Source organism: Rhinolophus sinicus, linkage group LG01 (genome assembly GCF_036562045.2).
Source record: "Rhinolophus sinicus isolate RSC01 linkage group LG01, ASM3656204v1, whole genome shotgun sequence".
Taxonomy (NCBI): Eukaryota; Metazoa; Chordata; class Mammalia; order Chiroptera; family Rhinolophidae; genus Rhinolophus; species Rhinolophus sinicus.
Genome location: NC_133751.1, coordinates 6,424,293 through 6,448,577, shown reverse-complemented (window position 1 = coordinate 6,448,577; position 24,285 = coordinate 6,424,293). Strand labels below are relative to the sequence as shown.

Below are 24,285 nucleotides of genomic sequence, written 5' to 3'. Positions count from 1 at the left end.
CACCTAACTGAAAACAAATATTTTATGCCTACTGTGTAGGGATACTTGCCGAGTACTTTTCCCCCCTTATTTTCTTATTTTTCCTAAATGTATTGTATATGGTTACAGGAAGATTCTAGTCAGCTGGGTCTGGTTAGTTAAGTAGTAGATTCTGCCCCATAGAGAGAGTCTATACCCTCCATTTTACTCAGGGAAAGGCAGACACACAGCAAATACATAGGAAATGCCGAACGACGGAGTTTTACTGCAATCATATGGGATTAGAATTTATATTGTCAAACAGTTGTATCATTTTAAAGATTTCTTTATGCAAGCAGAAGTCCAGAGCAACAAGAAATGTGATTCCGTGTGTGAGTTGATGCAAGGGATCAGAGGAGAGTCAATGCAGGAACGATCACACATATTTGTTAGAAATGCACATTACTCACAATGTTCCCAGTGAGACATTTTGAACTGAACTGCACCATTCCTAGATTTTCACTATGTCCCTTCTTCAAATGTCCAGCTTTAGCCAACATTTCCTGATCATTGTTCTCCCAGCACACCTGTGCTGTCTGCCTTCCTAGTTTTCTCCTAAGAGAAGGACCACCCACCCCATCACAACCCGCTAAGCTCCCCGCTGCCCCTCTAGCCCGCTGCTTCTCCCCTTTAAAGCCCTGGCCATTGCCCAAAGCCCCGCTTTCCAGAAGCCTTCCTGGGTCTCTCAAGAAAGAGTTTCTCCCTTTTCAAATCTTGGCTTCGATGTTGAGATATGCCAGGATAAATCATAATCAAATTCAGAAATGTGCAAATGGTTACTTTTTTGTTTTACAACAAGCAGATTCAAGGTTATCCCTGTAATGATCTTGTTGTCTTTCCAATAAGGAAAGAAAGACAGGGAGGTGAATTACTACATAATCTTGAGTTTCCACTGGGAAATGGGTTGTCATGAGATGAACTCCATCTGATTTTGTGTCTTGGTTAAAAAAAAAAGTGAGATCTGCAGGTGCACCCTCCTCCTGTAGAATTTATCACCTACTTCCTATGACAAGACAAGAGCTCTTGCTGTGTTGTCCAAAGTAGTGTTGAACCATTTATATCAGCCGGGAGGGCACAGCTCTTGTTATATAACTTACCTCCCCTCCCACACACACTCGCAGTGCCAGCTGGGAAGTACTTACTGGTTACTTAGTTAATTATATGTGATGGATTCACCCTGGATTTAGAAAAAATAATTCTGATATTATTTATTTTTTTTTAGGAGGATACAGGGAAGAATCATGTAAAATAATTTTTGAGGAACACAATTCTAGATTTACTCAAAAAATTATTTCTTCCTTCCATGATAGCCCTGGAGTAACATGTAAAAGTATGGTGGGAGAAAATGGTAAGAAAACCTTTTCCATGGGAGTCTCAGAGATAAGTCTGGCACCTTTCCTTTTATTAAAGATACAGAATGAGAATATGAATCAGACACAGGAGGAGAGCATCCTGGATTTAAAAAAAAAAAAATCCAGACTTACTTCTTTTTATCTATTATCTTACTGAGAGAGTTCTTATTGAGAATGTGTGTTGGAGAAAGGACTGCAAAAGCGTGTCCCTGTGGGTTACAGACTCAGCAACTTGGAGGAGAAAATGATTTGGGGAAGGGGATTATTTCGGAGTCGGGGCACACTGACCATTGGGTTCTTTCCTTTGATTTCATTGGAAAGTTATTCCTAGGTGAGTGCAAGAGCCATAATCCGAGTTAAATAAATATCAACTGAGAAAAAAAATCCCTAGATACCAAGCAGGGAATGATGTTTGGTTTGGGTTTGATGTCAGGAAGTCAGAAACGAGGCTGATTTCTCTTGATTCTATGAGCTATTAGCCTGTGTGAGTCCAGGGAGCAAACACCACCGATATTACCTCCGTTCCAAGGGAGAACACATGATATTGGGAGGGAAGCATGTGTATACTGAGTTAAAAGGATTACTGCTATTTAGCAATGAAACCCATAAGTCGACTCTGGCGACAATGAAAATGCAAGTGTTAGGTACAGTATTACCTGCCAGAATAAAGGTACTACTGGTAACAAACACTACATATTGAAATTCCCAAAGTAGCAGAAATTGGTCAAAATAATTTTTTAGTACACGATGCCAACTTATAAAATCCTAGAGCCATGCCATGACCGTTGGCTCTTTAAGAGTTGAATATAGTACAAAGTGACAAAACTTGACAATATCAATATCCTTATAACGGGCTTGAGAATAGTAAGTAAAATGAGGTACAGGAATAATTACTTTCATTTTTGTTTTTGAGCACCCGATGTGGGACCATTGCTATTCTAAGTGCTTTATATGCACGTCCAAATAAAAGAACGTAAACGGAGCCACTTTAAAATGGAGTGGAGCTGCCATCCCAGAGGAAGCGCCTTGCACGTCTCATGCCTCAAACCTTAGAATGTGAGAACAGTGCAAAATGACCTTTGCACTGGGCCTAAGCAACCGTGCGTCCCAAAGAACTGTTTGCAAAGATAACGATTGTGATTACTGGACTGATGACTATGGGCCTGAACATTAAGAACAGGGTTTAGAATTGGCATCACTCTGTTACGTCACCTGCCCTGAGAGCAAGGCCTTCCTTCTATTGATGGAATCGTTCCCCTGCCCTTCTCATAACAACTCATGGCCTTTGTCTCCAAATCGGAACAGTACTTGGGCTTCTGTCTGAATTAATGATTCCCAAATAGCTGTTCTCATTGACCTCAAATAAATGCTCGTTACCTCTCACTTTGAAAGGCCTTTTATTTTTGGTTATCATGCATTTAAAATATATTCGCTTTCAATATGTGAATATATATTCGCTATACCGGGGGTGCCAAAAAATGTATACACATTTTAAGAGATGTTATCTATGTGTTACTTTTCGAAGTTGAATTGAATTACAGTAGCAACGTGGAGTATGATGTTCGCTCAAAAGATGGCGTTAATCAAATGGAAGCTAGTGTCACCAAGCGACAGGCAGGACAGTCAAACAAAATGGCAAAAGCGCACGGTTGTTGTTCGAGGAGCACGAGACCGTTTTGAAGTGGTATTTGAAATTCAGGAATATTCTGACTTAACATCCCTTGACTTCTATCTATGGGGGACCTTAAAGGATGCGGGGTACCGGAGGAAACCGGCTACACTGTTGGCACTTTGGGAAGAAAGTGGAATGGCTTGTGCAGCAGTACAAGTGAACATGGGTCAGCGTTGCCCAAGCAGCAGCTCGCCGTCATCAGAAGTGTCTGGACGCTGATGGGAACCACTTGGAGCACCTCTTGTAATTGCAGACGTCAAACGTGACTTGTATTCATCTTTTGTTATTGGTATATAGTATTACAATTTTAATACAGTTTTTTCTTTTCTTAAAATGCGTATACATTTTTTTGGCACCCTCTGTACATATATTAGCTTTCAATGTACCTATTAGCTTACACATGTATGCACATATTTAAGCGCAATTATTTACGTATATTTGCGTACATAAATACACCGATTAGCTCGTATACACATACACATTAGCTTCACGTACATTATTGAAACACAGCCAGGTAGTTGTTATGCTCAGTTGTAGGAACTCAGAGAAGAAGGGTTAAGTCCCTTGCAGGCGGGCTCCTAGCTAGGAGGTGGCTGAGCGGCAGGCAGACCCAGCTCTGCCTCGGAAGGTCACACTGACTTGCACGTCACACTACACCTGCCACACTCATCAGGGATGTTCTGCTAAGTGTGTGGAAACCTCTGTGAATGCATTTGTGGGCCACACAGCCCTCCTCTGAGTCAATATTTAAACACCAAGATGCCTCCGCCTTCTAACGCCCTTGAGCCTAAAATTAATATCTTGTGAGGGAGAGTAAATCAAAGCAGAAAAGCACACAAGAAATGTAGGCAGCAACGTTTTTACTGCGAATATCTCCCCTCAGCTTGTTCCCCTGGCGAAGCCAAGATCGGTCAAGTCTGGGGAGTGACTGTCCCTCCAGGTGACAGCACCTTTCCCAGTTATGACCTTCCCAGAAACCAGGGGCTGCCCCTCTCTGCCTCTCCCCTGCCCCAAACAAATGCAGGGAGGCACAGGGAGCTGCTGTCACAGCTCACACACCTGTCGCCAGGAGGAAGAGCAGGGTGGGAGTGGGAGGGCACAGCAGCCCTGAGCCAGGGAACAAGTGGGTGACAGATCATTGACGCTAATTCCCTGAAGGGATCTGTTCTCTTTCGCTGGGAATATAAATGAGGCAAAGAGAGCTGCTCCAGGGAAAACGCAAATCCCTCCACCCATGGGTTCACATCAGCCCAGGCCTGAGAACCCGCCTGTGTGCCTGGTGTGGGAGGGTCCCTTCCCCAGCCCTGTGGCTGAGCTCCGGGGAGCTCGGGAGCAGGAGCTCGAGCCTTTGGGATCCAGTGTTCTCTGCCGCTCCCTCTGACCATCTGCTCAGTCACATCTCCAGGGTGTTATCTTAGGCTCAGCGCTTCCTAACCACATATACGGCACAGGCCCCTGCTCTGGGCTGGCCACACTTGCTTGCCCAGTTGGCCATCTGTCCTCCACTGTCCAGCCTTTTTCACTGCCATGCCTCTGCACAGGGGACCCTTCTTTCTGCAACCCGAGGGCCGAGGAGAAAGCTTGAGACCCCAAATGCCAGCCCCCCAGCCTGCACTGGACCTTCCCCGCCTCTGGGAAGAAAGGCAGAGGGGGTAGCACATCCTCTCATCCCCCCTCCGTCTTTCTACCCAGAAGCATGGAGAAGGGGGTCTGGCAGCTGATGTGAGGAGGGGGAGGAATGGAGCCTGCCGTGGGAGGCGGGAGGGGAGGGATCATGGAAAGGGTGGCAGGTGGTGGGAGGGTGGAGCAGGCTCTCAGAGCCAGGTGGCAGCATGTGGGAGGAGGGAGGGGAAGGACAGCGAGATGGGGTGGCAGTTGGTGGGAGGCAGGGGAGTGGAGGAAGTGTGAGGCAAAAGAGTTTAAAAATGTATTTGTTTACTTTCTTACTTTGGGCTGGAGCAAAGGCAGTTGAGGGCGGCGTGTTTTACATTCCTTTTGGGAGCAGGGCCCCAGCTTGGAGAGGTGGCTCTCTCTGCACAGGGGTCTTGCGAGGGGGCAGTGGCTCCTGCATGGCCATGGGTGTCACCTGAGCCCGCCGTTGGCTTGGCAAAGTGGGCCTGAGAAGCATGACCTGCTGTTGGGGTGTGTGTGGGGTTGGTGGTGTGATGGAGATTTTGGAGAGCTCACAGCCACTCACAGCCGATGGTGGTGGCAGCCTGGCTCAGTCTGCTGTCTCCGAGTTGCCAAGCTGGGCTGGTAGCATGGAGACTCATGCCTTGCACATCTGCTTTGTGTGCGATTACCTTCTGAAAAGGGGGAAGAAAATGAGGGAGGAAGACACCCCAGCGAAATGCCGATGTCACCAGCGCCCCTTGAGATTGGGCCAAATGGAAACCAGTGAAGAAGGTCCAATAGGACTCGGCTACCCCACATCTGGGATTCATACCATCGATAGCTCAAAATAGCAATAGAGCGAGAAAAATTATTATCGAGAGAGCCAAATGTATTTGGTCCTAAAAACTGTTGTTTTGTAAAGAGTGACACTCCTGCTAGCTTCCAGGAAAATCGGGGTCTCTGCCTCCTCTCCCCACCTACGTTCCACCTTCACTGTTTCCGCCAGTCCTGAGGACTGTGGGATTTCCAACTCCCGTCTTAATCATTATCACATTGAAAAAAATCACTTCATCTTTTTGAGCTTCAATTGCATCACCAATCAAATAGAAACACCGATGGTTTTGTTGTCCCCAGAGTCCGGTGGCCAAAGCAGATGGACTCGCTTGGTGGCCTCCAGAGTGGTTCAGGTTGATCCTTCCTGCATTAAGCAAGTAGAGGTGGAGGTTGTAATATGGACTGACATTGGAGACCGAAGCCTGGGGCAGGGCGGAGACCTACTAGCACGTCCCACCCACCACTGCTGCAGAAGAAGGAAGGACTGGCATCGCTTGGCCTTGCATCTCCTGCCTGGTTTTATCTACAGCGGTCATTCCCAACCTCTCAACAGGGGCTGACTTTGCCCCAGGGCAAAGTTAGTAATGTCTGAAGACCTTTGGTTGTCACAACCGGAGAAAGGTGCTACTGGCCGTCTAGCGAGCTGAGATCAAGGGTACCATTAAATATCCCGCAACGCACAAAACTTCCCAAAGAAGAATCAGCCAGCTCCAAATGTCAACGGTGCCCACGTTGAGAAATCCTGATTAGATCTTCCTAGTGTCAGAGATGAGTTTCTTCCCGACCGACTGAGTCAGGGTCATTCATTAGAAGGTGTGTGTGTGTGTGTGTGGGGGGGGTCAAAGTCACCGCCAAGATCTTAGAAGGAAGGGAAATGAGTTTGAGAAAACCGACCTAGTGCCATTCCCACGTGCCCGAAGACCAGTAATAACTTATACAAATGTCAGGCAGCCTAAGCTGAAATTTATTCACTTATTTTGCCGCTTTGAGCATGGCTATGGATTTCTACCAGTAAAATCCTTTAAACTACACGCCCTGGAAATAGGAAGGAGGAAATTACATTCTTATTTGGAGCTGGCCATTACGGGGTGGGGTCTTGGCAGTGTGTGTGTGTGTGGGGGGGGGCAGCAGGTGGAACTGACAGAAGCATGGGCAAGTCCCCACCTTGAGGGACATGAAAGGGAGCAGAGATGTGACGCTGACTTCCATGGAGGTTACAGCCCATTTCAGGCCCTCTGGCCTCAGAGCTAGGATCTCAGATTCCAACGGAACACGCCCATAATCTCAGCCAGGAAGTAACTATCCTTGAAATTGAAAGATGTCTTCCAGTAAGGATAAGCACGTGCCTCCTGGTGAACAAATAACAGCTTTTTAGAGAAGCGCAGATAGGAAAGTGGCTGCTGGCTCTCTTCTGCTTTGGACCAAAGCACGCTGGTCTGCCTAATGTGGGACGGAAATGATACCAAAGGTGCAGAACCATCTTCTGCCTAGGTCTGCATTCTGCTTCTCCTCTCCTGCAAGCTGGCTGCTCCTGGCATCCACTCTGGCGCCATCCTCCCCTCATCCTGCAGGTAACCCAGGAATGAACACACAGAGCGGAGCCTGTCTGTCACGGCTGAGTCAAGAGGACAGAGCCAGTCTGATGAGTGAGAGTGGGCGAGATGATTGAGAGATATGACTCCCAGACTCGTGGGAGAAGAGAGAACCAGCTTCCAGGTTGGGCTTCCAGAACCCACTCCACAGGCACCTGGCAGAACTGCTGGGTAAAGGAAGGGCTGCTTCTATCAGTACCTGGGCTGGCGGCGCCCAGCCCTGCAGCTCACCTGCCTCAGCTCACCTGCAGGAGGGGCTCCCCGTCCCAGGCTGGTACCCGGTCCACAAAGGAGGCTGGGAGGTGTGCAGCGAGGGAAGGTGGGAAACTATCAAAAGAGAGTCTTGAAGAGATACTGGTGGCCACAGTGACACATGCCCTGCACTGAGAAGGAAGGCAAATGAGAAGAGAGGCAAATGGAGAGAGGATGAGACAGCCAAGGGTGGAAGGCACACTGCCAGGGAGAGCTGACAGTGAGTGACAGGGTCCTGGGGGGTTAAGAAGACCTGAAACCGCCCCTTGAGAGGGACCTTTTGCCCCGGTATGAGATGTAGCAATACTTCCCTGGGCGGCCGGCCCTGAGGAGCTCATCCAGGTAATGAGAAGTAACGAAGCGACAACTTACACTGTGTCCCGGCAGGAACTGGGTACTCAAGAGCGATGCATTTGGCTTTAAGTCGTGTTCCTTTTAAGTGATGCTGCAACTACCTATGTGAGCGTGAGTGAGCCTGAGCCATTTCGATATTTAAAGTGTCGGAGTTTTATTGGTGGGGAGAAGGTACTTGTTTAAAAAGCACCGTCTCGTGGGCCTGATGTAGCTTTAGTTCCTGAAGAGAACGTGTTATTTCGTGCCCTGACGACTGCGCATGAAGAAGAGTTCTGCCCTGCTGGAAATCCTCCACCGTCCTTAGCTCTCAGTCCAGCTGCAGGCTCTGTTTCCAGTCAGGAACAAAGTCTGGGTGCCACCTTGCTTGGACCTGAGGCCACTACCTTTTCCTATGGTGGAGGGGGAGGCAAAACTGCTACGCCGCGTAAAAATCCTGCGCCCTGCCCAAGAGGTCCCCGGCTGGGGCGCTGGCAACAGTGTGTTTGAGAGGGTGGGTGGGCACTTTTCCTGTGGGAATGAGGAGCTTACGGTATCCCAGCAAGCAGGACAGGCCCCGGGGGTTTAACACTCAGGGAGTCATGCTGCCATTGTAAGGAGACCTAACACTGGGATGAATGGCTCCGGGGGAGAATTCTGATTCCTGCTTTCCCGGGCTCCTGGTCTTGGTTGTTCCAACCTGAGCTTCCTCTTCTTAGAGGGGTAGTTCTGGAACCACAGGGGCAGTTTGCCCTCTGGCGGACTATTCTGGTGTTCCCTGCACCCACCCTGCCTGTCCTGAGTCCTCAGACGCCCACCCCCTTCCCCTCTCAGTTCTTTATCACAGGGGCTCCCCGTCAGCTGAGTTCTAGATGGGCTGACACAAAGGAGGCTCCACTGGGGAGCCTGGAGGCAGGAGAAAGCGGAGAAGCCAAAGTATTTCTCTCCCTCTTCTTAGCCTCAGGAGGAATCTCCCACAGCAGTCACATTCCAATGTGGCTCCAAGCTGTTATCCCCCTCCACCCCCTGACCTAGGGGTGGTGGTGGTCCCCTGCCATTGCCAACAAGAGCATGGTGTCCCTGAACTCCACTCTGGCTTCTCGGCATTTCCATCATACAGTTAATGCCCCCTGCCTTCTGGTGGGAGCTGGCCTACGTCCGCCTTCCAAGAACGAATGGAATTGTACTCCTTTCCCCTTGTAGGTTAGATGTGGCTGCTGACTCTGGCTAATACAATGAGAGCAGAAGTGACGTGGGTCCCTTGTGGGTGGAATTTTAAGGTGCAGTGTCAATATGCCACGTTTTCTGTGCCCCATGGCAGTGAATGTGAAGACACAGGTGGAGAGGGAGCCTCTGCCCGCTGGGGCCCTGGGAGGTCCTGACGTGCCAAGTGCATGGCTGACCAGGATGGACAAGTAACATAAAGGAGAAATAAATATGTCAGTGCATGTATGTGCACGCGTTGTGTGTGTGTACATATGCAGGAGTGTGCATGTGTATGAACGTGTGTGCATGTGTACGTGTGTGTATGTGCATGTGTGTGCACACGCCAAGCCACAGAGATACCTATTTTATTGTGACTGCAGCATGACCCAACCTCTCCCTTCTGGTATACTCACAGCTGCCCCATTTGCACCCTCAAGCCTGGGGGACTCTTTCCTGAGGCACTCTGGTGGTGTACTAGCAGTGACTCCAAACAGCGAAGCCTGTCCCCTACCATGTGCATGTCCTCAACTCAGCGCCCTCACACTTGAACCCATTGTATCAGCTCCTCACATCACACCTTCTCTTGTGTTTCCAGCTGTGGGGGCTCATGGATGCTTCAGCCAGTCCCGTCCCCTAAGTTCCAAGCGTGGGCAGTGTCCCCACGCCCTTCCTTTTCCTCTCTACCACATCCCATGGGTCACCACCCTCTTTCACGTGTGTCAGATGCACCCTCCTCTGGCTCTCAGAGGCTCTCAGCTCCTGCTACACCAGCTCCTACATTTGCCCCAGCCTGAAATCCACCCCACGAGGCCTTCGTGCCATTGATCTAAAATGCCGACCTGCTTAAAGACCTAAAGTGCTGCCCCATCACCCAGAGGAAAACCCAAGCACCACACTAGTATTTCATGATCTGACTCTTGCCTATGTACTCAGCCTTTGGCTGCCTCACTGCCCCAGCTCCTTGCTGCTGCCATATCAAAGTTTTACTCTTTCCTTGGTTCACCATGTTCTTCCCAGTGCTGTGTCCTGGGTCCTGGGTCCTGGGTGCTGGCACTCACATTCCCACCTTTATGATGCACATGGGCTGGAAGGAGAGGCTTGCTGCGCCCCCCACAGGCGGCCACTGCAAGAGTGCATTTCTCTGTCCTGGGACTGGGAGTCTCCTGTCTCCTTCACCCCAAAATGCTGCACACTGTGTGGGCAGGGGCCCCATGTTCTTACCTTTGCCTGCCTTAACACGATGCCAGAGTTATAATAGCTACTCCATAAGGAGGGAATGAATGATTAAAAAAAAACAACCCTCTGTACTTTAATAGAGATAATTTAATGTGTGGTAATTATAATTGGTTCTCACTCTTCATTTCACTTGACACTAGAAAATTTCAAGTCTAGGCTAAATTTGAGCCATTTCTTTAATAAGAGGAGGAGGAATTCCCTCTATGGCAAAGCAGACAGCCAAGCCCTCTAAGCCCCTCCTGACGCAGGCCCTGTGCTCTGGGCAGGGGAAGGAACCACCCCCAGTTCCTCTGCCCTGGCTTGGGAAGAACCAACCATCCTGCAGCTTCTCAGGGCACAGCGGCCACTTACTGTTTATTCAGAAATGATGCTGAGTAACTCTTCTCTGTCCTGTTCAGATGTGCACAGTTGTGGTATCAAGGTGGACCACGCAGGAGGGGGCGGCCTGGTTAGAGTGACTTGTGAGGAAGACCGGAAAGGGTAGGTACTCTGGCTGGCAAAGGAAACCCTTGGGGCATGCATGCCCGAGAGAGGCTGGGCAGATGGCCACAGAAAGCAGTGGGAAGTCAACTCCTCTGGCCGAGATGCAGAGGGAGCCCCAGCTAGCCTCACGGCCCTCTGGTGGTCACCGTGCTCTCAGATTCACTGCAGAGACACGACTGATGCAGACAGGAAGTGGAAGAGCGGCTCCAGGAATGGCAGGAGAACACTGGGTCACGGGCTCTGAAAGGGGCCCTGCAGCTTGGAGAAGGCCTCGGGGCCATGCTTCCCTACCTGCCCCAGCCGTGGAACCTCGCACAAGACCAGATGTTCGATTATAATCTACATTGTTAATGGACCCACGGTGAGACTTCCTTTGCTGTATTTGACACATTCCGGGAGCTCTAGGTGTTTGTGTGTGTGGGGTGGAGGTGGGTTGTGATACATCAGCACGCCATTACCATGAAGTGAATTATTACAGAAATTTGTGTAAGAACAGCCTACAAAGGGGCTCTGTACAGACCACAGTCTCAGAGGCCTCAGGCTACTGGCATGCCTCTGGACAACCTCCATTTGTCACTGTCTGACTCAGATTTCAGCACCCAGGACAGAGCCTGGACACTCCCATGGCACCTCTAATGGCTCCACAGTGCAGGATTTGGTCTCCTGGATTGGGTCACCATCTGCCTATTTCTGGACAGGACTGGGAGTGTCCACTTGGTCAGGCTTTCAGTTCAATTTCAGTCAGTGTCAGAGGTAACAAAGTGCTGCTTCCTGGCGGGCAAGCTCGCAGGAATTACTTCCATTGTGGGGCTTTGGGCTGCACCATTTGGAACAGGCCTTCTGGGGGTCTAAGTAGGAAAGTAGCCATTTCCAAGATGCAAACAGAGATTCACATGTCAAAGGGCAGTGGTCAGTAATCAGTGGCCTTGGGAAGTTTGAAAATCCACCGCTGGTTAATGGGAGTGTAGCTGACTAATTTTAGACCTCACTGCACCTCTCTCTGTCAGTACTTCCCTTTGCCTCCTACCCTTTTGTGGCCTTGTCTTCTCTTTTCTCCTTGTGATTTTGTCTCTTTCCTCCTCAATAGCTCATATATCTATATCTATATCTATATCTATATCTATATCTATGTATATATTTGGCATCCTCTGTATGTATGTGTATATATATGTATATATACACAGAGGGTGCCAAAAAATGTATACACATTTTAAGAAATGAAAAAAAACCTGCATTAAAATTGTAATACTCAATATATACCAATAACAAAAGATGAATACAAGTCATGTTTGACTTCTGCAATTACAAGAGGTGCCCAAAGTGGTTACCATCAGCATAATTTTAATACAGTTTTTTCCTTTCTTAAAATGTATATACATTTTTTTGGCACCCTCAGTATATGTTTATATATATATGTATATATGTATATGTGTACGCATATAGATATAGATGTAGATATATAGATACAAGCTAGATATAGATAGATATAGACATATACAGATATAGATATATAGATATAGTTTTTTCCTATGTGTTTTCTCATGTGTAATTTTGCTGTCTCTTTCTTCTTCCTTTGTTTTTTTGTTCTTTCTCTTTTTCCTTCCTTATCATGCTCCCTCCTCATTTCAACAATATGACATAAAAATATTTTGAAATATTACCTTGTATTCATTAAATAAGTTGCTTTTAATTAAACATTTAAAAGCCTGCTAATATTTTTATGTCTCTTGCTTGCCCTTTTAAAAAATGACTAAAGTTGATTAATGGCACATGATAGCAAGAAACACTCCCCACTCCTGCTCTAGAGGCCCAAGAGGATACTCCATCCCAGTTATGGTACCAGCACAGCCATGGATAACAGGTGGACCCCTGTGGCAACAGGAGAAGACTCTCTCTTCAGTTCTTGTTAAGCATAGAGATCTAGGAACCAGATGGGTTTCGCTTGGCAGGGTAAGAAGCACAGTGTTTTCTGGCTCTGGAAAAGCATCCAGTGCCTTGTGTCCTGGGCATTCATGGTTCTGTTTATATCCCTTTGCTCTGGTGGCTGTGCATTTGATGTTCCCATCAAATTTACCATGTAGTAATTATATATTAATCCATTGCTTAGCCTACTGATAGCATCTCCCTACATAATTATGTATTTATTTCCCTGTAGATTTCCTATGTAGAATAAATGTATCATTGTATATGACATTATTCATGAGTTTAACTTTGATGAAATATTTACTAGTATTGACTGGTTGACTAACTTTCACAGTGAGCATCTAGAAGAGTTACAGCTTGTCTTATACATTTTATAGTATGTTTTATCTTTGTAAGGATCAGTGAACTGGAATGCTGGGTGTGATTCCAAGGTCTGTTCTCAAATTTTAAATTTCCTTGTGCATTGAACATATCTATGGGATTTTTTTCATAAAGACAAAGAGAATTAATGGAATGACCATGCCCTTTCATCTACTCAAGGGTTTGAAATTCAACTTGGACAGAATTCTGTTAAGCCAGTGGATTCATAGATCAAAGTCATTACAATTATTGCAGAGGCAAACCTGAAACTTAAAACCAACAAATCAGTGGTCCAAGTGAGGGGCTCTTATATAAATGCATTTGGACCCAATAGAGATAAAAAAATTAAGATACCTTCATGGGAAGTATTTGATAAGACAGGTTAGGGTAAACAGGAACAGGCCCAGGGGCAGCCATTTAGCTTCGGGGGGAGGCTTCTGGCTCCAAATTAAGTTTACACAACATCTGAAAAGGTTGTGATAGCAAGCTTAATCACACCCTCCTTCACCCCAATGGACAAAGCTGACCACAATGGAAGATTCCCCTACAGGCTGAAGCAAGTTACATCCTGTTTAGAAAAGTATAAAACACCACCTAAACAGACACACTCAGCGCAGTTGTCTACTCTAGATTCTGCCCCTGGCAACGTCTTCGCCAGAATTTTCCTTCTTAAATAAATTTTCTGACTTCTACCCCTTTGTGCCTTGTGAATTCTTTCACGACCTGCAAGTGACCACGACAGTATTGACCAGTAGATCTCTTACGGTACTCTTAATGTTTTACAATTCAGTTAGATGAGTAAAAAAAAATAATAATAAAACTCACTGAACTAGAATACCAATTTCTAACAAGGGCCTCATCTTAAAAACCATTAGCATCATAACCAATGTGTGACACCACCTAGTTTAATTGGCATATACACTAAAGACTCCGTTTGTTGACAGTGATGCTAGGTTCCAAGCTATGACTTTTTCTACCGTTCAGAGAATCTGTGGGTCTTTTGTGCTGGTGACTTTGGACTTAAAAGATTAGACCTGTGCCTGCTAACATGCTGTGGATTATTTGGTGTTGTCCACAAACCTATTCCAAACCTAAATCATTACAAGCTAGTTACACCTCAAACACTTCATAATCCCACTCCATATTTTGCCAACACAACCTCGTCTGCTCTGTGATGATACTGGCAACCTCACTACGTATTTCATTCAGGTCTGAGGAGAGAACATCCCGTGACTTTCAGATGCTTTTCCTTACAGAGAACCAGTCCGGGGTCCCTCAAACCAAGTGGCAAGTTCTTTGAACACTTTTCAGTCTGCAAGACTAGAGGGAGGAAGAAGGGCAGGGCGGACACAGGGCAGGGGTGGTACAGAAATGCGAACGGAAGGGAGGTGGTGAGGACGGCAGGGTAGTTGTTCCTACTCCCCGTGAGGCAGAGTTGACGTGGTGAAGTTAGTATGCATGCAAGGCAATGAAATTAGGCAGGGGTTTTGGATCAGGAATTAAAGAAACGCAATGCAAATAACTTTTTAACAGTATCTTTTCTTGGGCTGGATGGCAGACCTTTGGGGTAAGTGTTCATCAACGATGCTACAAAAGAACACTTGTATTTCAATAGTTTCATGATTTGAGGAATAGTGGAAGGGAAGCAGGGGCCAATAAATGTGGGCGAGATTAATGGTGAATTTTGTAGACCAAATTTAGTTAGGTGTGCATGGCCCTAATGATAATGGAGAAGTGTTTGTAAGCGTCCCTTGTTACTTTAGATATGAAATCTATCGCCAGGAACAATGCATATTTTCAAAGGGAACGAACCCTGCATTGTCTGTTTATTTCAGATCCACTTGGTCTTTAATATTTAAACTTCAACAAAGAAATTGCATTTCTCATTTTGCTGGAGGATTTATTTTAATTAACTCTACTTCTTAAAAATGTATATTCTGTTTGTGTAGCTTAAGAGCTTAGAGCATTACACCACTCATCTATTCCGAACCTAAATCATTGCAAGCTATTTATATCTCAAGCACTCCATTTTTTAACAGTTCTGTCTGAAGTTTCTGAACTACACCTGAAAGGTTTAACAATCAAACCATTCTTTCTTCTCTTTAGATTATCCAGCCGATGCAGTATCTACGCATAAACCTTCAGCTGACTTGGACTAAAGCTCCTAAAAATCAAGTTGAAATAATTGTGGATCTTGATCCCCAGTGCAGTGCTACAAATAAAATCCATTTTGATTTTCAGCTCCATGCATTCAGCAACAATTTCAGCGCAGAACTTAACCTCATGCAAGATGGATTTTGAACAACACATGATGTAACATCAACATAGTAGATATGTGTCAAATAGACTTTAGCTATCGAAAGCGGAAAACACATAATCGCAAGGGATGTGGTTTTTGCAAGACTGTGTGGTTTTCCATTCCAAACCAAAAGCAAAGAATAAATTTCAAGTTACTCACTCATGGATTCTGTCAACTTGGCCATTCTTGTAGTTTCTTCTTTGTGCTTTTCCTGGGGGTGAGAAGAAAAGACGATTTATGTAGAAGGCACATCTTAGCTATGAATGAACACAATGGGTCTCTTACAGCTCTAGCTCTCACTCTTCTTTTTCCTATGTGAAAATTTGGTCACCAACGATAAAATGAATTAAAAAATCTCACATTATAGCTATACGATCAGTTAGTCACTGAAAAGAGATTTTCTAGGACATTAAAAAACTTGCACTGCTCTTGGAAATGAGCGTCTGTCACACTGATCTTGGATATATATAATTGGTGACGCACGACCAGTTTCTAGAACCTCTTTGACACTGGAGTTCTGACATCCACATGCCAATCCTCTCCTCTCTATTTTCTCCTGTTGAAGCTTTTCTGGTATTTTTGGAGCTGGTATTTTTGAAGTCATTTGGCTTCTTTTTTCCCTAAAAGCTAAATAGGGTTCATACATTTTTCTTTGTCTTACTTTTTTGAGGTCCTGGAAGCTTTTCAAAGTCATCACTTTTGATGGGTTTATAACCTTATCTATTTGGGGATGAAAACATTTTGTTTCTACTGGAATATAGGTTATAACCCACTGAGCTTAGAGCCAGAATGATACATACAGAAATTGCATCTGTCCTAATTAAAAAATTACTTTGGGGATATTAAGAATAATGGTCACCTCTACTGAAAAGTTCTCTTCAATTTCCTCATGTTTCTTTAATTTTCTGACATGTACAGCAACTGAACTATTGGCCACTATTATTTTTCTTTTTTGAAGACTTTTTCTTTTTCTGATTATGAAACTAATACATGCTCAATATTTAAAAACTCAGAAAATATTGAAAAATTATAAATCAGAAAATATAGTGCTCTCCTAGTACCACCCATAGAGGAAAGCACTATCATATTTTGGTGAACACCTTTTTATTTCCTTTTCTATACCTGTGAATATATACAAATATGGAAATATGATCACAGTTCTATAAATATAAATGTCCATATGCTACATACAATGCTGTAAGTTGGTCTTTCGCTTAATACCATATCCTCCATCTTTCTATGTCAATAAGCTTAGAATGCATCATCATTTTTTAATGATTGCACAGCATTTGTCATGGGTTATGCCATAATTTTCTTAACCAGATTCCATTTAATTTGCTTACAATGTTCCACGACTATAAAATGCCGTGATGAGCATTCTTGAACTTGCCTCTTGGTGTCCTCGTCCTTAACTACTGAGGATAATTAGGGTTGGGTAAGGGAAGCTCAAACACTATGACTATTAAGAATTTTGACGCTTGTCCCCCACGAAGGTTGGGTCTGATAGTGTATAAAGTGTTCGTTTCCTCACATTCCTGTGAATTTGTCAATGGCATTAGCACACATCCCTCCTCAATCCATGCTGAACTGATAGGCAAAAAGTGGTATCTTGTTATTTCATACTGTCATTTTCCTTTCTCTGACCTTTTCTTTATGGTCAATCAGACCATTCCTTCACGTGTAATCAGTACGTCATTGACTCTTAGTGTCCTGTTGCAATGCTCCATCTCCCTGCCATCAACAGTTTCAGTTCTTAGAAGCCAAAGGTGGCACTTATTTTTCGCCACGGCTGTTGTACAATGCCGAGCACATCACAGCTGCTTGGCTAGCACTTGAGTTGATGTGTTATGGTTCAGGTGCTGAAGTACAGTACCCGAAATCACTATTCACCCTTCTAGTGCCACTAAGAGTCTACTTTGCGTGTCAACAAACAGCATTTTGCATCACAAGTAGATGCTTGATTTTCACAAGCCCTGTATTCATAGCAATGAAATCAGGGCAGTGCCTCTTACTTAAACGAATCATTGCCCTGGAGAACAGAGGCGTTAAGGGAGCATAATCCACCATCCTACCCATGGTGGCACTTAACCTGTGATATTAGGCTGCCGTGTGGTTTAAATCGAGATGCAGAGAAATAGCCCGGCTATTGGAGAGGCTAAGAGTGTCGTGCAGTAGAGACAAATAAGACGGGCAGAGAAGAAGCTGTCACCCCAACACTGGTCCACGGAGTGTGCACAGAGGCTGCTTCCCAGACAGGTTGACCCTCGTGGTTTGCAATTCACACATGGAAGCAATTCCGTGGTGAGAACTCAGTGAAGCTCATCCTTGACCTGTAGGAAACTCGTTCTGTCTCTGCCCGCTCTGTCGTTGATGCTGCTCTTCACCTCTTAGGCCTCTGCTGTGGGTTCGGCCCCTCTTACTCGCTCTCTCCTGTTTCCTGGTCTGTGACTTGTTCTGCCTTCATTATCTGGCTCTGTACCTCCCGTCAGTCTCTGGATCACTGACCTCTTCACCTTGGCTCTCCTTTGACGGCCGCAGTGGTGAGACTCCCCAAACCACAGGCTCCCAGATTCCAGGCATTCTATCCTTACAAAGCCCTGTCACATTGGCCTGTCCACCTGTGTGTCACCACTTTATCTCTTGTGACCAAGGACCCCGCCATCGTTTTTTATCCCAGTCTTGTTGCTTTGTGGTCCTTGCAGCTATTCTATTCAGATGTGTTGGATATCCTAGCTCTGGAGACATCAAATATGACCTGCATCAGCCCTTTTCCCTTCTCTGAGGTTAAATGGAAACTTCAGACATCGATGGGGTAGGACCCTTAACAATCCTAAATTTAGCTCTCCCAGTTTGACTCATCTATATCTTAACTTACGGTGGAAATCATGACATATGTTTCTGTGTAAGTACTTCAGTTATTCTATGGGTCTTTAAACTCCTATGTCCTTCCCTCATCATCAGAAAGTTGAGGTTTGCCTGGCATGTGTCCCCATAAGGCACTGACATTCCATTCTCCATCCCAAGCAAATTCTCCTTTTTCTAAAGTCAAGGGTTTCCTCCAAAGTAAAATTACTAGTTATAAGATTTACAACCCTGGGCAGGGACTTAGAATGGTAGCATATTTATCCTGGAAGAAATTCTTCTAGAGCTCATCAAGTCCACCCAGAGTGATGCAGTCGGCAAAACCTCTGCTGCCAAGAAAGGAATTTACATCAAGCTGGTCTCTTCCCCTTGTCAATAACCTCTACTGCTCTGAAACCTCAAGGTCCACCATACATGAATGTATCGAGACACGATTCCTTATACAACAATCCCGGTGCTGTGTTTGCCTTCTTTGTATCTTTGTTCAAGCAATCTCCTTCTCAGCAATATCCCTGATTTCCACAAATGGCTGATGACTTCCAACTGTATTTATCCCGCTCTGATTTCCCCATCGAACTCCGACTTTCTACTAGACAGTCCCGTCCAGATGTTCAATGCATGTTCCAAACCAACACGGTCAAAGCTACTCTCTACTCCCCAGTCCTCCTCCCCAGGGCTCCCCACCCCACCCTGCCCCTCACACTTGGGCTTCTTTTCCACTCTCTGTCTTTGGCTTATGGGATTACCACCCACATTATGCCTAAGCTAGAAACGTGGAAACCGCTGCCTCTTCTTTATTCCTTACGCCTGATATTTCATGTATTAAATCTGACCTTCCTTGGCTGCTGTCTCTTAAAGGGACTGTAAATGTGGCTTCCAGCTGCCTCCAGTCTCACCTGCAGCACTGAGGGTTTGTCTTGAAACAATACCTGGGGAGTCCATCTAAAGTGCAAACTTGACCCAGGCACCCCCTGCTCAAAATCCTTCAGTCCCCCTCTAATAAATGAGCATGCAACCCTTGTCTTTCAGCCAGGCCTGGTTGCCAGATGCTTCTAAGGCTCTCCATTCACTCTAGTTAGAGCTGCCTTCCTGCCTTGGTAACCACTGTGCCTTCTCCCTAGATACTTCACTTTCCATTTCCTCCTTCTGTTCCCCAAATCCATCCCTAAGAACGCCGCTGGACACCACTATTCTTCCTGACCATCTTTCTGACTTTTATTTCCAAAAATGCTGATGCTCAAATTTGTCCTGTATCACATCCATAATTTGCTATGGAGATAAGGGACTCCAGGACCCCTGGAAAAGCCACGTCTTGCCGCCCAATAGCCTCACTGGGGGCTCCCATCGACACAACCATAATGGCTGTGAGATAGTGCATGGTAGACCGGACGTCTCTGCCACTAAGGCTGCCCATCTCCCACGGTATTACCCATCATGCGTGTCAACAGCTGGTGACCACATACCCCCACCCCCATTTCCAATATCCTCTACCACAATCCAAGGTTCCAGAACCTTGGCATGCCTCTTGGAAGAGCTGGGTTCTTTTGCCCTAGGAGGCGCTCCTTTTACAATTGTGTTTCTACACATTTAATAGAAAAACGGAAACATTTAAAACTGGGGGGAATCATGATGATGTGTTTGAGCAAAACATGCCCACAGATACTGAAAAAAAAATCGTAAGTGTCTTGCTAAAATCATACCAAACTCCTTAGGCACGGACCATCAGGGGCAGTGGGTATTTAATTTTGTTTTTGTCTGACTGTATTCCCTCGATCACACCTGGGAATGTAAATAAAAGCTCCGTGGTTTGCTTGGTGTGTGTGTGTGTGTGTGTGTGATTTATACCCACACTTGTATTTCAGCTAAGGAGAGTGTGGTTTTCTACTGGAACCATGCCAGACAGATCCTTCTCTCTGACTGTCTGAAATGATAGAGGGGTTTTTAATGAAGGTGATTATAGCAGAGTCTGACTATAGCTCAGCGCTAGGACTAATACACTATGAGGCAGGGAGGGAGAAGGGGAGGGAGAGAGAACGAGAGCGAGCGAGCGAGAGAGAGAGACTCATGAACGCCAAGCTTCTGGGGGGGGGGCGGTGCTTCTCAGCTGGGCCCCCTCACACACAGTGCACAGGGGTCAGCGGACCTGAGTGAGGTCTACATGTTTGGCAGTGGTGATGCCTTCCTTTCTGCTCTCCAGAAGTAGTTCTTTAAGGGAAACTCATCATAGTTGATACATTTCAAACCAGTCATATTTCCATCTCAGATATTTTTATCGCTCTGAACTGTGTGCTTATATTCACCAGAAAACTGTGATTTTTTTCAAGTTACAACCATTTAAAGAAACATTTATATAAAGTGAGAAATCATAATGCTATTTTATGACCTGGTATCCTCAATTGGACCTCATCTCCAGGTTGAAACAGCGGCCCTCAAATCTGCCCCCTTGTTCTTAGGGTTCTCTACAAATGTGCCAGCTGCGGCCCACTTCCTCTTTCCTGACATGATACCACAGCAGGTCACCTGAGGACTGATTTAAAAAGAAATGTCACACTCTCAGCTAGCCAATCAAATAAATGTTCTTATAATATGGTACCATATATATATTGCTTTGAGTTGCTGCAGGCAGGAGGATTTAAGAGCCACAAATTAGCATTTTTTCCTAACAGAAATAAGTGGCCAGCATTCCAGTGTGGTTTGGGACGTACAAAAATAGTAACCCCTAACATTTATTTCACATTTATTATAGACTGGCACTACGTGACATGCATTACTAGACAGTCTCATTTAATTCTCACAACGACCCTATGAAATAGCTGCTGCCATCCCCACCTTGCAGATGGAAAAATTGAGGCACAGAGAAGTTGAGCAAATCGCCCCAGGTCGCACAGCTGGTAAGGAGTAGAGCTGGGTGTCAAACTCATGAAAGTTCTACCTCATGGAACCATAGTAGGCTTCACAGAGGAAGAACGTCAACGTGTCAAGAAGGGAAGAAGATTGATGGGGGGAGAGAAGGAGCAAGGCAGAATATTCCCGACGGGGAACAGTATGACTACAGGTGGGGAACCTTGGTCTGAGGAACAGCAGGTGGCAGGTGACCTGAGGCCAAGTGTGAGAAGAACAGCAGGGGACTGGCTTAAAAAGTTAGGGCATAAACATGGAGGGCCAGGGCATCAGGCTGAGTCTGTCAGGAGGGAGACTGAGGCTGGCCTTGGGATGTTTGAAGCTGTGGGAGGGGGGAGGGGACCAAGGCCTGAACCTGTGTGAGCGTCTTGGAGAAGCACAGAGCGCACACTATCTCCTGGAAGCTAAGGGTCATGGCATTTTGAAGAATTAAAAACGTGTCCATCAGAAGGTGATACCATTTCACATAGGAGATTACGTTTTTATCCTGATTTACTCAGCTAAAGACTCCCGAAGTGATTTAAAGTTTTCATCATTTGGGGCAAAAAAAAATCTGAAGGGGTATGCTTGAAGAAGAAGATAAAATTCTTACTGGGCAGGCCACACAGGATGCTCTTGGTGATAGAACCTCCTTTGCAAAAGGCTGAGAGTCCCTGCCTCACTCAGACACCCTTCCTAAGGTCCCATGTACATGTCACCCTGCTGGGTTCTGGGTGACGCCCTTGGTGCGGCTCTGTGGACCAGACGAGGGATGGTCCTAAGACCCTGAGGCATTCGGATGTCTTCCAAAAAGGAATTAGATTAGATTCGGGTTCTGCTTGTACCGACATCACCTCAGTTCACCTGTGCTTCAGGGTGAGTCTCAGTGGCCGGCAAGGTTTGGAGCATGGAGCTGGGTGCTTCCTTGAGCACATGAACTTGTCTTCCCTAGAGCAACGGGTTGCAGGGCTAAGAGAAAACTGCTGGGCCCCGTGGTGGCAGAGTTTCTCCCAAGCCCACCTCTGCATGAGTCCTGCCCTGCTGGCAGCCCTGTGGCCACAGTCTAGACTCCGTCATCGATATCCAGGCAACATTTCCTGAAAGCCCAGGGTGGTTGGTTTCTCAGAATATTGATGAACAAGCCATTCCTCTTTCCTAGAGCTCCGGGAAATATCATAAAATATAGGACAAGCATTATCACCAATGTTACATCAAGAAATTTCTTTTAAAGAAAACACTGAGCTAGACTGCAGAGAGGCACGGAAGACGTCTGGGCGGCTGAAGCACTCAGAGCCTTTATGCTGCTGCCAGCCATCAGTGGGCACTCGTGCTCCCAGGCGGCATCTGTGCTAGGTCTGCCTAGGGCTCCCCAGGACGCCACTGCAAAGGGCTGAGTCTCGGAAGCACAGGGACTCTCCCCGTGGTCTCCTTCACACAACCTATTGCTTTCTTTTGGACCAGCAGCTCTCGGAGGCTCTTGCCTTGTCTCCAGGGCTATCTTCCAGGAATCCTAAACCTTACAATGGTTGATGCCTCTCCCACCTGCCTTCATCTGAGGCACAAATCTTGCTAAACTGTCTCTGTTCACAAGAAGACAGGGAGCAGATGCCATATTGTTTCTTTTCTTCCCCCACCTTTTTTTTCCTGTTTTTTTTTTTAGGTTGCCCACGATCCAAGCTCTGGGCACACTGAGCCATCCAGTAGCTGCTCTGCACTCCCAGCTCTGCCCCATTCCATAGACTGTCAGAACTCTCCCATGCAAGACCTGGCTTTCACCGGCCTTCCCAGGACCATTTCCCATCACACCTCGTTTCTAAACTGTGGCACAGCCAAACGAGCCCCTTTCAGTACCTGAACACATTGCATTGGTTCATCCCTTTCTGCTTTCTTTGCCTGCAAAGTGAACTCCTACTTGTCTTCTGGGACTCAGCTCAGATTTGACTTCTTATTTCACATGGTCCCTGGGTACCCTTTTCCCCGTGACCATTTTCTCTGCACCCCAGCATCTGTGCATACGTCTGTCTTAGGACTTCTCATTCCCGGAGCCATAACTTCCAAAGTTACAGAACAAGCCAGAGGCAACTTTAAAGTCATGACAACTTTAGGAACAAGTGGAAAACTGAAAAATAATTATCTCTTTGTTTCCAAAGAAAAAGAAACAGAATCTCCAAACAACACTGAAGAATGAATAGAATGAATAGGGTTTCTTGGAGCAGTCGTGAGTTTTCTGACACGGCTGACCATTTGTCCAGAATGTTCCAGAAGGATTTCTGCTCCAGAAAGTGGTGCAATGAAATGATTTGTAAAAACCCTTTAAAATTGTTTCAGGGATATGGTCATAGTTCAAGGGAAGAAAACCCCAACTCTTTTTGTTTTTATTTATATGGAGTATGTTTTTATTATTATTTAATCAGAAGCAGGTGGTGAGGGTAGCGGTGGAGGCAAAGTGGGAAGGATGATAGGGATGAACTGGCAACGTAACTAGTAACCGGTTAGTTACTTTGACATCTAAGGAATATTTAGAAAAAAATCACCTGACAGGTTGACCCTGTTTGAAGGCGTCACTCAAGTCCAGTGGAGAGCTTGCTATTTTCACTACAACACTTGTGTTTGTCTAATGTTGTGTTAGGGAGCCCTGTGCAACGGTGCTGTGGAGGCTCCTGGTTCCCCAGAGAAAGCAACTGCTCAATGCTCCAGATTTGCTTGCCTTTTAACTTCTGCCTATAGTTTCCACAGGAGCCAGCTTCCTCTCCTAGGGCCGTGCTGTGCTGTGTGAGATGATCTGTCTTGTGCTCCCTCAAGAACTGGATGGGTTGTAGTGAAGAGCAAGAGATTCACTCGTTCGGTCGTTCATTGCTCAGCTTTGTGAGGCTATGGTAATGCACCTCCTTTGGGAGGGCCACGATCCGTTTTTTTTGTTTTGTTTTACAGGCGATTAATCCAATGCTAAAATCGAAGACTAACTTGCCCAATAGTAGATAATCCAAGCAGAAATTCCTCCATCAGATGGGGAACCCAGTGGAGCACAGTAACAGTTCCTTCCCAAGCCAGGCCACTCTTGGGCTGTCAGCATCCAGGGAAGTGGTGTGAATGCTTGTTCTCAAACAGAACACCATCCCTGCTAATATGGGCCACAGGGGAGCTAAAAGGGCCATGGAGAGCCCCAGTTATTGCAATCACCCAGGAAGTCCGCCTGTTACTTATGTGTGGAAGAAAGGGTGTAGGGGACGAGGAGATATGATTTTTCAACCTCTCGTCTGTGTCAATAGTTATAAAAAAGATACTAAGTTGGAGGAATATTTTTAAAAATGTTATTTTGCAAAATTCAGTTTCATAACCAAATGTGACATTTACTGGGCTGGAGAATGAGGA

At 46.0% G+C, this 24,285-nt stretch overlaps 1 protein-coding gene across 5 annotated transcripts in view; it reads right to left on the bottom strand.

The window, feature by feature from the left end:
* KCNJ6 (potassium inwardly rectifying channel subfamily J member 6) overlaps nucleotides 1-24,285 on the bottom strand; it is a 236,916-nt gene that overhangs the window by 150,274 nt on the left and 62,357 nt on the right. For all 5 annotated transcript variants that reach the window (XM_074325378.1, XM_074325384.1, XM_074325373.1 and 2 more), the window contains one exon: nucleotides 15,331-15,382. Coding sequence is in view for 4 of the 5 variants with exons in the window: in XM_074325384.1 (XP_074181485.1) it covers nucleotides 15,331-15,355 (25 nt within the window). In the remaining variant the exon portion in view is untranslated. The remainder of the gene's footprint in view (nucleotides 1-15,330; nucleotides 15,383-24,285) is intronic.